The sequence below is a fragment of the Adiantum capillus-veneris genome, chromosome 20 (genome assembly GCF_014529385.1).
Source record: "Adiantum capillus-veneris isolate H3 chromosome 20, ASM1452938v2, whole genome shotgun sequence".
Lineage (NCBI taxonomy): Eukaryota > Viridiplantae > Streptophyta > Polypodiopsida > Polypodiales > Pteridaceae > Adiantum > Adiantum capillus-veneris.
The window spans coordinates 115,567,332-115,582,018 of record NC_140950.1 but is presented as its reverse complement, the minus strand read 5'-3'; the positions used below and the strand labels follow the sequence as shown (position 1 = coordinate 115,582,018).

The following is a 14,687-nucleotide window of genomic DNA, read 5'->3' as shown; positions in this document are numbered from 1 at the left end:
AAGCTCTTCTTTAATCTGCAAACCATTTTCTCCTTACCCTTTACTTCATATCCCTTTGGTTGAAGCATGTAAATCTCCTCCTCCAATTCACCATGAGAGAATATTATATTTTACATCCATTTGCTCAAGATTTAAGTCATGAGTAGCCACAAGGCTTAGGACGCGAGCCTAATTGAGTTCATTTTTACAACACGAGAAAATATTTCATTGAAATTAATACCTTTCTTTTGAGAAAACCCTTTTACCACAAGCCTGGACTTGTACCTTTTCTTCTCACCTTCTTCTTCCTTCAGCTTGTACATCCATTTGTTCTGCAGTGCCCACTTACCTTTAGGCAACTCAACCAACTCTGATGTTTGGTTGCAATGTAATGAGTCCATATTCCCTTGCATTCTCTTCATCCATTCTTCTTTGTATTTGAGTTGCATAGCTTCTTTGTATGATTCTGGATCTCCAAAATCTGAGACCATGTGATGGTTTAAGGAAGGAACAAACCTTTCTAGAGATCTACTTGCTCTTGTAGATCTTTAGGGCATAGGTTGAGGCTCCTCAATGGGTTGACATTGTTGCATGTTTTCACAGCTTGCACTCCTTGAGTCTTCACCTTCCTCAAGCTCCATGTACTCATCATTTGTATCTTTTGTTTGTTTTCTTTTCAAGTAATCTTCGTACATATTTTGTTCGTTGAAAATTACATCCCTACAAGAAACACTTTTTGGACTTTGCATCTATCTTTGACCTTAGGCTTCTATCTATGTGCATAAAGCCTCACATCCAAAATATTGAGAAATGCATAATTCACCAGTTTACCTATCCATACCTCTTTTTGGAACTCCCCCATCCAATGCCGTTGAGGGTGATCAATTGATTAAGTACACATGCGTACTTACTACCTCGGCCTAAAGCTCAAACAGTAGGCCTGCATGTAACCCTAACCAATCTTAAATCTCACATCTAGAGTATGTATTCACTTTAGCTCCACCCTCCCTCAGCTTGCATCATCCTACTTAGCTTGCCATCCTCAATCTTACCCTAGCTTTCCATCATAGTTATCCCATAGAAGTTAGGAAGAGATAATCCATGAATCTCCCCTCTAGCAGCACTGTCTTCAAGCATTGTATCAAGGGATGAGATCCAATGGTGAATAGTAACAAGGTTAAGGGGTAGGTTTGCTTGATTGATCTTTTGACCCTGAATGCCCCCACAACTCTTTCATTGAACATGAGCTCAGAATGGCTACCCTCACCAAAGGTGCTGACCAGGCGACACATCCAAGGTCCAAAGCCTAAAACTTTCATGACATCTTTGATGAACAACCATGTGATCCTATCAGAAGCTTTGTCAAGATCTAGTTGTAGTAGAACACACTCTTTGTTTAGTGAATGTTGCATATACTCTATGCCAACCATGCCAGCCAGAATGTTATCATAGATTGATCTCCCCTTGATAAATACATGCTGGTGGGGAGTGATAAATTTGTCTAGAAGGAGAGAAAGCCTTACAACTATACGGTTCTAGCAATAATGTTGTAGGCACCAATGTTTTAGTTGGGAGAAACATACCTACTTGGGGATAGGTTTAATGAGGACTCTTTTAATGCTTGAGTCAAGGACTCCCTCAGTTAGAGTGGTTAGGTCTTGGTTAGAAAACTTTGTTATGGGGGACTTGAGACCATCCCAAAATTCTTTGAAAAAATTGATAGTCAAGCCATCCCACCGCGGGACTTCTCTTTACCCAAAGCTTGTAACACTAGAGAGCATTGCTCCTCGGTGAACACTCTCTCCAATAGGTTGGCATTAGGAAGGGAAACCAATCGTTTACACTTCCAAGAAGTGTAGCTCTGGCTTCACCTACCTCCAAGGAGTGGGGCTCAGGTTGGCCTATAATTTGTCGTAGGCGATCAAGCATCAAATGCGCCATTTCATCTAGGTCATTAATATCATTTTCTCTCCCATATATGAGTGAGCGACCAAGGCCCCAATTTCTCTTGATTTTGGGGGCCTTGTAGGAGAAAGGTCTCTTTGGGTAATATTCTGGCCTTTCTCATCTCCTCAAGCAATAGTTTGGACAATTCACACTTGCTTCTAGCCACTTCTATGCTCATCTTTTGAAGTCGATCGTGCATGTTTTTTACCAGTTAATACCTCTACTTTGCCAGCGAGTAGCTTCAGGTGCTCCTTGTGGTCTTTCTTCCTTCTATGGCCTGCAATTTTGATTGCATATTCTTGGCAAAGATATCCTAGGACTTAGGATTTTCCAAATCCACATCTTTACGAAGCTTTTTTGTTTCTTTCAAGACTAGGCTTTTGAACACAAGGTCTTTAAAAAGATGAATCCCTATTGTAAGAATCTTCCTATGCGCCCTTGGAAGCAAAGTCCTTCTCCATTTTTACGTCTTAATTTCATGCTCAAAGGAAGGTGATCTGACACGCATTGAGAAGTTATCACCTTCATTTCCAGTCATGAGGATAGCCAGTCGGATTGGTGTGAAGAGTAGCAACAATCAGGCCAAGAGGTCATATTGGAATACTGTAGGTCCATGTTAGCAGCAAGCTAACTCGGATAACATTTTCGGAGTTTTCTTGTAAAAACACTTATTATTTTGATGAATCGGGATATTGTAACTCCTACTTTCTAGATAAACATTGTAATTGATGAGCCGAGGCTACAAGCTTCCAGATTGTATCAACCTGTCTTTAGTTAGAGCTCACAGATTATTAGTTTTGACCACAAAAACCTTGACTAAGGTATAAAAGCCAATTTTTGTAAGTTTTTCATAAGTTTTGGATAATAGAAACACAGTGTGAGCTAACGGCCCTCATCTCCTTCTTGCGCTTCGTACTCCCTTCCCGGTTGTCACATTGCAGTGTTGTCTGTTGTGTTGCAACCGGTAGGTAAGAGCTCTACGCATTGACGCAAGCATTTCATGGTATTCCATAGCTTTTGGCGTTGCCAACACGCGGCCTAATTTCATTATAAGTAGGAATTAAAGCTTCGAAATCATAAACTAAGTATAGGCGGGATATTGGGACACCATTGCTAAGCATTTAGATGCATTCTGGGTTGAAAACGACTATGTCAAAAACTCACTGTTGTTAATAATTGTGATTTTTACACTTGAACTAAAGTGATATTTGAGACCATAAGCATGTGTGCTTAGGTCTTATAAACATGTCCTAGAAGTTTTGTAACATTTGGATGTCGTTTGATGCTGTAATGGTTGTAATTTGCTTGCCAATGAGCGACTAGCTTTTAGTGATTTCTGTCATTTAAGTGTAGTTTGAGTTAGATGTGATTTGTTTGTTGTTTTCCAAGAGATTTACAACCTCTTTTAGTCTCTGTGCACTAGTTGAATCAGCTTCATCCCATGGAATGATAATTTTATTCGTGGTTCTCGCTATGTCTGATAAGATAAGAGTGGAATGAGACACCCGTCCCACAATTGGCACCGTTGACGGGGATCGAAGAGACCTAAACTAGGAAAAAACATGAGTGTCTTGTGAAGTTATCCTTTAACTTCCTCTAGGATCTCCTAGAGTCAAAACTTTCTTTTTAAAACCGCATAGCTTAAGATTGTCGTCTTTTGTTGTGTAGAGATAGCTTGGAAGTAGGTTGTACTTGCTAAGTACCTTTAGGATTTCACGATTGTAGAATTAAATTAGGATTTTGAGAATGATTGGTGGACGAGACAAGTCTTAACATCAAGGCTCAAAAAACCATAAAAACAAGAAAACGAGTATTTGTGGACACTTTTCACAACCCCATTGAAGTAGAACCTAGGAGTAGGGTAAGTAGAATCCGAGGTGGAATCTCAAAACATTCCTCTATCCAAAAGAATCAATTGTGAGTTGTTTATGTAAAGTTGCAGAATTTTAGGTTTACGGCTAGAAATAGCACCAGAAGGCTGTCAACCACTGAATCCGGCTGGGGATTATGTTTTACAAGTTATATGAACTAGTGGGTAAGCTTAAGGACGCATTGAGGTAAAAATTTTAAGAGTTTGCAGAAACTCATATTATTTACTTTTTCTTGACATTTTAGGCCACATTAAGTTTTGAATTGACTCAAAGGCTTAAAATAGCTCATAAAAAGACTGTCCATTGAAAAAGTTGAAAAAAGAGCTCATTTTAGACAAAAAATAAATAATCGTGATTATTTACTTTCAGCTCAAAAGTGACCAAGGTTGATACCAGAGACTCTATGCATGTTACAAACATCTTTTGTAAAGGCCCATAGACTTTGGATCACCAAACTGACCAAAAACTTGGTAGAAATTGAATTCTATACTGACTGTCCAGAGAACTTGAGTGTAAATTAGGAAAATTATGTTCAAACTCAATGAAACTTGACTCATATGCTTATATTGATGTGATAAACAACTGTACAAGCTCAATTGACCAAAAAGATGTAAAAATTTGCCATAAGTAAATAATCATGATAATTCACTTTCAGTTCATTTTTTAACTTTTTTGACCAACCCAACATATCACTAGTTTCAGCATGTTTTATTGAGCCCACAAATCAAATTTGGTAAGATTTGGATCATTGAGGTGAAAATTGTGGTCAAATTTGCGCAAAGTCAGTCTGCAAACACAAAATTGTTGACCATTTGAACAGGGATTTCCCAAACTTGATGAAACTTGGCTACGAAGCTTAAATTGAGTTGCTTAACCATTCTTTGTCAACATTGTGGTAAAAAATTGTATAAAAATACTAGAAGTAAATAATTACGATTATTTACATCTGCTATAAAATTGGACATTTTTGCACATTTGAGTATACCACAAGGTCAAGCATATCACACAAATCAATTTTGATGAAATTTGGATCACAAAAGTGAGACTTAAGCTAAATTCTTGAAAACTGAGTCTGCAGACACGAAACAGTTGATAAGTTGAACAAATTTTGTTCAAACTAATTGAAACTTGTCCAGGGACCTTCACAAGTTGCATACTTGGCAAATCACGCTAAAAAGTGCAAAAATTTGAGAAAAATAAATAATCGCGATTATTTACTTCTGATACATAGAGACACCATTCTGGACTTTTGAGCTTATACAGTGTTAGATCAACATAATACAAGGCCACCGGGAAATTTTGGGTTTAATCGGATCCAAATTAGTACATGTTCACTTGGTTTCTAGGTTGCAGATTAGTCTTTGGCTTTTTACAAAAGTAGAATCTGAAAGTCACAATTTTGCTGACTCACTTAGCTCAAATTGAATTGATACACATAGACCAGTCACAATAATTAGCAAAAATTATACAGTCTTTGTGAAAGAATAGCTAACTTGATTAAAATTGATACAGGAATCAAGTTGCAGACAAGGAGTTGAAAGCTTGTCAGAAGTTGCAATCCAGTATACCACTAGTTTTAGCATGTTATATTAAGCCCACAAATCAAATTTGGAATCAGGTTGCAGACAAGGAATTGAAAGCTTGACAGAAGTTGAATCAAGTCAAGTGGAAGAAGTTGATAACAAGTTAATCCGACGGTAAGTACTCTATCCAGGGCTTCACAAGTCTATATGAACCTTAGATCTGGTCGTATACTAGCAAACCAAGGCAAATTTGAAGAGACCACTAGTAGAGTGTTCACCGAAGAGAGTGTGAATCAAGAAGATCACTTGGGCACTATCTTTGAAGAAGTCTCAGACACTGTTTTAGAATCAACATCTAGAATTTCTTCCTATTTGACTGATTCAGAAACCGGAACGACAGTGCGTTATAAGCACATACTCACCTTTTATAAGACTAATCACCATGGAGCTCACGTTTACCTGGATCCTAATGAAGAGAATGCTATTCACATTGATGACCATGACATAGAGTTTGAAGAGGAAATCAGGGCAAACAAACATGTACGTGGATAAAAACGGAACTCGGTATTTACAAGGTGAAAACCCTGATGTGATAGACAAATGGGGGTTAGAAGTAAATACCATAATTTCAGATATGGCAGCAAAAGAAGGACCACCGACTTTAGAATTTGAGGGATACGATCAAGTTGATTTGAAGCCTTTGAAATGGCTTAGCACGAACAATCTTAGGATCGGAGTCTATTGTTGGGAGGATAGAAACGTCAAAGATCTTCTATAGACTTCACATGCCAAATCAGGACAATTAACACTTATGAAGATCATCTATATCTTCAAAATCAGAGACAAGGGATCAGCAGATCTACCAGCCTACCTATTTAGGGATTTTTATAACAATAAATTTGTTATGATGAGTCCTGAAGAGGTAAAACAAATCAAATACCAATGGTACTCCATAAGGGATTGGATATTGGGCCAAGGACCAGAAACTATTCCAAGAGTTGAACTCTGAGAGAGATCTTTTGAGAGTAATGTTCAAAAACCAGAAACTGCCTGATCACGAAGGAAACCGGGTGACACTAAAGCCAGTTGAGGGCTACATGAGTCAGTATCTCTAATAGACTGGTTTGAAGGACTCGAAACAGGACCAACTGCCAAGAGACCGGGAGTTGAACCAAATAGACGTGTTAGACGAGCTGATTTTCAAAAATGGGTCAGAAAATACAATGGATCTGGGGATCCATATGACCACTTAGCAAGCTTTAAACAAGTGTTAATAGCAAAACGCATATTTGATTTTCATACTCAATTCGAGGGATTTGGAATGACATTAGAAGGAAAAGCACTGACATGTTCCAAAACATCCACCAAGGTCAATCATGGACTTAAATACATTAGCTCAAGGATCTGTAGTTGCATGTTCCAAAACGGGGATCAAACATAATACGGTAGCTCAAATCTATAGCTTCAAACAAAAAAAAGGTGAGTGTTAGGGATTGTGCAACTAGAATGAAGAAGCAATACATTGCAAGATGTCCAGAGCTAGAAATACCTGCAGAAGAAAGACTAGTATCATTGTTTCTAGAGGGACTACTAAACAAAGAACTTCATGCTATATTGTATAGTAAGAAGACTATGACCCTAAAAGAGTGTGTGTCATATGCTATTGACTTACGAGACAATTGTGATATTTTCAATGAAGAAGATGTCCCTAAGGATAACCAAAGTGAGAAAACAACATCCACCAAACCAGCACAAGTGGGAACGGCTGCTGCAGCATCGCTTACAACCATAGAAGACATGCTCAAAAGGATGAATGAAATGATGAATAACATACAAAAGGCACCTATGAGGGGACCAGGGCAAGGGATACTTCAACAGGGACAATCAATTACGCAACAGAAATAGTGTGTAATTGAGGGTAAATGGACCAACCATGAGACCAATGAGTGCTATTACTGATCAAAGTATGATGGGAATGTTCAATACGTGCCTATGAGGCCGCAAGGACAACCCATGTACAGATTTCAACCTAATATGGCCCCAGCTCAAAGACCACCGATGGATATGGAAGAACTCAACTTGTGTTGGGTCAACAACCTCCATATTATTAACATAATGCAGTGCCTATAAAGTACATGCATTTAGAGGGAGTCATAGATGAACAAGCACTAGTGCCTGTTACACCTTATGCTGAGCCTAGTCCATCTACAATAATGGTAGAAAGAGATTGGTATAATTCACATCCACCACCAATGGAAGAATTTGTAACTTATACTACACCAGAGCTTGCACCGATGTACTATATAGCTAATCAAGGTGTTAGACCTCCGATGGTAAGACCCATGATTAAGACAAGAACTGGAAATTGTCATAACTGTGGTGCAGATGCAAGAGCCCTAGCAACGTGAACACCAAGTGAGCACAAGGTGTCCCTCTAGAGTGTGACCCAACGACGGATTTGGACCCACAACCCGTAGGTTGAAAGGCCAAATCCTAACTCTCTTCTTCACTATGGCATGCTTTAGAAAGCCAAAACTGTATCTCTCTCTCTCTCTCTCTCTCTCTCTCTCTCTCTCTCTTCACTAAGGCTTATTTTAGAGAGCATTCGTGAGGACTATAACAACGAAGAAAATTCAACCTTTGTGCTTCACAAGCAAAAGTCAAATGTATGCCTTATTATCTTATATATTGAGGCTTGCTTTAGAAAGACAAAAAGGATGATTAATACATGCAAAAGTCAAATGTATGCCTATCTCTCTTCTTCACTAAGTACTTTTAGAAAGCCAAGATAATGATAATTGATGGAGAATCTCTTAATCATGTTGGCACAGAGAAGCATCAATCCTAAAGAATTAAGTTCAATGAATTGCTAATGGGATTTTACACAATGTCCATCCACTTGATAGTGATGACTCAAGACTTCCACCTATTACTCAAGCGGGAAATGGCGTAATTAATCTACCACTTTGGGGTGCGGGGAGAGAGAGAGAGAGAGAGATGGAGATGTGGGGACATTGCATGAGCTTGGAAGGATGGCCTCTTGACAACGACAACCGCTTTTGGATTCTCTGTATTAACTTCTTTGGCTATGGGCTTTTTATGCTCATGTTCTATAATGGTCTTCTATTTGGTAACCAATATGATTGCTCATTGTGTGTGTGTGTGTGTGTGTGTGTGAGAGAGAGAGAGAGAGAGAGAGAGAGAGAGAGAGAGAGAGGCATGTATATACCACCACAACCATCCTTCAAGAAAAGACAAAGTTGTACTTCCAACCTTTTGACCACTTAATTAAAGAGGGCTGCATTAACTAATCAAAGTCTTCCATGGCTTTGGGGGAGAGGCCTAACATTATGTTAGGAATTGGATCGTGCTAGCTATGGTGGATGAAAGAGAAACACAACGTCAATGTGTGAGTGTGTGTGTAAGCAAGGTTATCACTCAAGTGAATTAGGTTCCAAAATAGAATTAGCTTGGATTCATAAACATAATCTTGAGTATTGACCTAGCTTAGCACAAGTTCACCATAGACAAGCATGTAGTGCAAAATAGAGTTGTTGTTTATTCATCCATGAAATGAGCTTTAAGTAGCTCTACAGCCTTGCTCCATAGTATGTGGGATAAATCCACTCTCCTCTCCTTGACTCACACCTTAGGACAAAGCTCACACTTTACACTTGGAAGGATGGCCTCTCGACAACAACATCCGCTTTTGAATTCTATGTATTGACTTCTTTGGCTATGGGCTTTTTATGCTCATGTTCTATAATGGTCTTCTATTTGGTAATCAATATGGTTGCTCATTGAGAGAGAGAGAGAGAGAGAGAGAGAGAGAGAGAGAGAGAGTGGCATGTATATACCACCACAACCATCCTTCAAGAAAAGACAAGGTTGTACTTCCAAACTTTTGACCACTTAATTGAAGAAGAAAGCAATCAAAGGGAAGAAATAGGGACACATTGATATGAGCATTGTTAAGAGAACAATGTGAGGTGATATGTGGGGACATATTGAGTAGGTCTCTGATTAAAACAAGAGATGCAAAGGTATGGGGACATATTGACTGGGTCCCTAGAGAAGGGTTTCAATCAAGAGAAGCAAAAGGGAACATGGTGTTTGGAAGGATCGGCTACAAAAGTATAAGCCCTCCTTCTCATGATTGCAAAGCAACCATACCACACAAGGACAACAAATCTATAAGCCACCTTCTCTTGATTGCAAAGCAAGCATACCATCCAAAGATAGATAAATATTGTATCATTTATGGATTTAAGAAACCGTGGTTCAAGCTCATATAACCAAGACACCGAAGCCCATTTCGATGGAAGTTAAGTGTTTAACTTTCAACTACAAGGGAGACAGATCTTTTAGGGTTTACTTCCACAACTAAGTTGTCCAATCGTTTGCGCACCACGTTTGAAAGTATTGGGGGTAATAAAATAAGCTTAGATAAGATAAACAACAAATACAAGGAAGGCACAATTAAGAATGACATGATACCCTACAAATCAAAGTAATAGAGGAAGAATACTCAGACATAGGGCTGCATTAGTTGATCAAAGTCTTTCATGGCTTTGGGGGAGAGGCCGAGCAGCACATTAATACTCTTTCTAGCCTTGCCATGAGAGCTTCTTCACCAAGTACTTTCAGAAAGCCAAGATGATAATTGATGGAGAATTTCTTAATCACGTTGGCACACAGAAGCATCAATCCTAAAGAAATTAAGTTGAATGAATTGCTAATGGGATTTTACACAATGTCATATCCACTTGATAGTGATGACTCATTTTTGTGGCATTTAAGGAGAGACTTCCACCTATTACTCACAAGGGAAATGGAGTAGTTAATCTACCATACTTTGGGTGTAGAGAGAGAGAGAGAGAGAGAGAGAGAGAGAGAGAGAGAGATGTTGGGGACATTGCATGAGCTTTGGAAGGATGGCCTCTCGAGAACTACATCCGCTTTTGGATTTTCTGCATTGACTTCTTTGGTTATGGGATTTTTATGCTCATGTTCTATAATGGTCTTCTATTTGGTAATCAATATGATTGGTGTGTGTGTGTGTGTGTGTGAGAGAGAGAGAAAGAGAGAGAGAGAGAGAGTTTTGGTTGAATGTACATACCACCACAACCATCCTTCAAGAGAAGACAAGGTTGTACTTCCAGCCTTTTAACCACTTAATCAAAGAAGCAAGCAATGAAAGGGAAGAAATAAGGACGCATAGATATGAGCATTGCCAAGGGAGTAATGAGAGGTGATATGTGGGGACATATTGAGTAGGTCCCTAGACAAGGGATTAAAACAAGAGATGCAAAGGTATGGGGAAATACTGCCACGGTACCTAGAGAAGGGTTTAAATCAAGATATGCAAAAGGAAACAGAGTGTTTGGAAGGATCGACTGCGAAACTATAAGCCCACGTAGAGAAGGGTTTCAATCAAGAGATGCAAAAGGAAACAGAGTGGTTGGAAGGATCGGCTACGAAACTATAAGCCCACATTCTCATGATTGCAAAGCAAACGTACCACACAAGGACAACAAACAAAACTATAAGCCACCTTCTCTTGATTGCAAAGCAAGCATACCATCCAAAGATAGATAAATATTGTATCATTTATGGATTTAAGGAAACCGCATTTCAAGCTCATATAACCGAGACACCAAAGCCCATTTCGATGAAAGTTTAAGCCCGTTTTTGAAATGTTCACTTTCAACTACAAGGGAGATGAGTCTTTTAGGGTTTACTTCCACAACTAAGCTGTCCGGTCATTTGCACACCACGTTTGAAAGTATTGGGGTAATAATATAGGTTTAGATAAGATAAACAACAAATACAAGGGATGCACAATTAAGAATGACATGATACCCTACAAATCAAAGTAATAGAGGAAGAATACTCAGACATAGGGCTGCATTAGCTGATCAAAGTCTTCCATGGCTTTGGGGGAGAGGCCAAGCAGCACATTAATACTCTTCCTAGCCTTGCCATGAGACAGAAAGAGCACCACCTCTCTCTCTGGAAGTGACACCGGTCCAGAATGAGTAGGCTCCCCCCAGCCGAAATCCGTCGCATAGAATGCTAGCCTCGACCATGTCGTTATCAACAGCGTCGCAGTCAGTGATGGCCTCGCCCTTGTCACTTCGAAATAATCAACGGCAGACCTTATGTAGTCATCTTTGATCAATCCAATTGCCTCTTGCACCTTCTTCACAGCACTTGACAATGGCTTTTGTGTGAGCTCTTCAGCTGTGGTCAATGCATATGTGAGCAAAATCCCATTCCCCATGTACCCTTTGGGCAAAGGCGGCGAAATGCGGTTCCGCCCATCCACAGCAAACAGAAGCTTTGTCTGTTGCTCTGGAAGCATTCCCATGGCTTTGCTCCTTGACCTCCACACAAGGCCTGACAAGGCTTCAAAAGTAGTGCATCGTTCCAACTCCCCGTCCTCCATAGCTATCTTCTTCAAATTCTCAAGAGTCTCAGGAGAGAAGCAAAAGGACTTGAATACTAGATCTTCGCCTAGTAAGAGGTCTTGCTTCTGGGACAGATCTTCAATTTGCAGGAACTCACTGTGGGGATAATTTATCTGTGGAGGGACGCGAGCTTTCAAGATGGAGCGATCAATCACGGGGGGCGTAGTAATTGGAACTCCTCTTGCAGTTTCCGCCCACGCATTCACAAACTCCATAGCGCCAATACCATCGAACATGCAGTGGTTCATTGCTAGGCCAAGTACAAAGCCTCCACACTCAAACTTAGTCACCTACAAAACGAGATGAGATCGACAACAGTCAGCAACTCAGCACATCCCCAACGAGCCACCAGTGATGCATACTTCACAAAAGACACAATGCTTGGCACCAATTCCTTTAGGACAGGCAAGGAAACTTCGACAAGAGAAATTGGCAAATAATATTGTACACATTATAAGGCTCACCGGATATCAGACACTTCCTACTCTTCTGCAAGCATAGCCAATCCATAATCAATACCAAAAGCACACCCACAGATCTAACTCCCTCTACCGATCGTAGCGAAAAATATTGTCGAGGACCAAAATTCAGGAATTATCCAAATTAACTCATCAAAGGCTATATGGAAAGCATGCAAAAGATAGATGTAATTTCACAGCGTAAAAAGCAAAGAGTCAAGACTGCGTACAGCCACAAGAGCCAAACTAAAAGTAAGCAGAGCGAAGCAACCTTTTTCGATCTACTGGCTGAGTAATTAGAAGGGGAAAAAGGGGAACTTTTGAAACCTGCATAAAGCTTGCAAAGATGTCACCTAAAAGAGAACCTGCAAGTACATTTTAACTACCCAGCAGCTACTTTTACCTACCCCTCAAGCAATCCAATTGTATTGTTGGGCACCATTCTTGCAAGGTAAAACTACGAGTAAGATAGCCAAAAAGTGCAACATACTTGCAAAAAGTGCACATTCCAACCCAATGTGCATGGTAATACAGTATAAGCTCAATGTGTGGAATGCAGCCATCCAGGGGAACAAGAAATGCAAGCATGACAATACATAAGATCAAAGTGTTGAGAGACATCACTGAGGGCAGCATATAGCTCACAAATATAATAAGGATGAGACCATACATACATACATACATACATGCACATGTAAGGATGAGACCATACATACACACATGCACATGCACACATACCATGATCTAAATTAGCATACCATGATCTACAGCCACCCAAGCATATGCACACATACACTCTTCAAAACTAAAATAGCATGACAATACATCTCTACTCAAGCACTTCATTGCTTTTCATCACTGCATTGCTACAAATCTGGCACTTTTACCCCACATTTGAAACCATAAACACACATATAGTGCGAGGACCAAAGCATATTCACAAATGAGTGTCAGGTGGTTGGTTTCACACTAACCTGGGCTGTGACAGGGGGCATTTCAAGAATATTTCTAGCTCCAGGAACCTGGTAGACCAGCTTGCCAAGCCTGGTATTGTCAGGCTTTGCAATGTCACCAAGCGACGAGACAACGGTGTCAGCTTCGGCTGCAACAAAGATGACTCCTTCGTCATTGCAATGCACATTGAGCTTGCCCTCAGGGCTGATTCCAAGCCTTCCTGCCAGAGGATAGTAATGCACCAGCACCTTCCGGAGAGCGTCCCTAATCGTTTTAACTGGATCATCACCTGCCTTCTCAGGATTCGCCTCGAAGAAGTAGACAGTCTGCACAATGACCGCTATGTTTTGGTCCAAATTCGTCAGAAAATAGACTTGGCTCTCCGTGGGCACTTCAGGCGCGATCAGCTCTGGCTCTTGGACCTTCACATTGAATAGGCTGGGGGGAGGAGCTTCCGCGCCCATAGCTATCTCTCTCTCTCTCTCTCTCTCTCTCTCTCTCACCTGTATCTTGGACCTCTTCCCCCTCGCCGCTACCTTGCACAACTGTCTCCTTGCAGCTCAATTGCTCTGATATGTGCAACTAGTACTCTTTAAATCATGTCCTCCCCCCCTCTCTCTCTCTCTCTCTCCCTCTCTCTCTCTTACGAGACACACACGCATACATCATTATATGCTACCCACGTAGCTTCTACACACACGCCTTTGTATTTATAGCTCATCCGGCATGTCGGGTTACGGCGGTCCTTCTAAGTTCTCGCCTCTCGCAGACTCCCACAGTCCACTCCCCGGTGAAGGCTCTTCTCTCTCTCTCTCTCTCTCTTACATACACACAGTAAACACTGGAAGACCCATCGCGTGTTTTTCTCTCCACACCACCACTTCTTCTTCTCTCTCTCTCTCTCTTTTCTAAACTAGACTTTTCTCTCTCTAGGCGATTTCTGCAGAGTCTGCACGTTGAAGCATTAACTACTTTCGGCTGTCAGCGCTTGGGAGGCTGGCTATGGAAGCCTCGCTACCCACTTTCAATAAAGCTTCTCTTCTTGTGCAACGAGATGCATCTCACCTAACCACCAAGACATTTAGAGAGAGGAAAGAGAAACATATGTAGACAGTAGAATAGAATGTGAATTTTGTATAGTGCACACGTTGTTAATTTTGTAAAGTAGTAGGTATACAATACTATTGTAAAATTTGAAACTTGTGGCCTTCTTTCCACCGTTAAAAGCCACGTTTGTTGAAATTGAATGTTGAAGAAAATGGCTTATCCCAAGGCTCTTTGTGATACATCTTGACGTGTATTGTCCCAAAGGGGGGATGGTGACATTTATGATTTGCAGCCTTGAGGTTGCCCGTTCAACCCCTTCTACTTTCTCGCAAACAAGGTGCGGTCGCGTTCCCTTGCTAGTAACATGCCACTGCGAGCCTAATCTCATTGCATATCTGTAAAATTAATGGCATTACTTCAAAAAAATAGTCTCGCTAG

The 14,687-nt window shown here is 40.4% G+C and overlaps 1 protein-coding gene across 1 annotated transcript; it reads right to left on the bottom strand.

The window, feature by feature from the left end:
• Positions 1 to 10,986: 10,986 nt before the first annotated feature.
• RWP1 (HXXXD-type acyl-transferase family protein) lies at positions 10,987 to 14,211 on the bottom strand. Its single transcript, XM_086492815.1, has 2 exons — positions 13,223 to 14,211; positions 10,987 to 12,080 (listed from the first exon to the last, which is right to left on the bottom strand). Exons 1-2 carry the CDS (start codon positions 13,664 to 13,666, stop codon positions 11,214 to 11,216), a joined length of 1,311 nt encoding a protein of 436 aa, XP_086348941.1. The 5' UTR covers positions 13,667 to 14,211; the 3' UTR covers positions 10,987 to 11,213.
• Between the last annotated feature and the right edge of the window lie 476 nt (positions 14,212 to 14,687).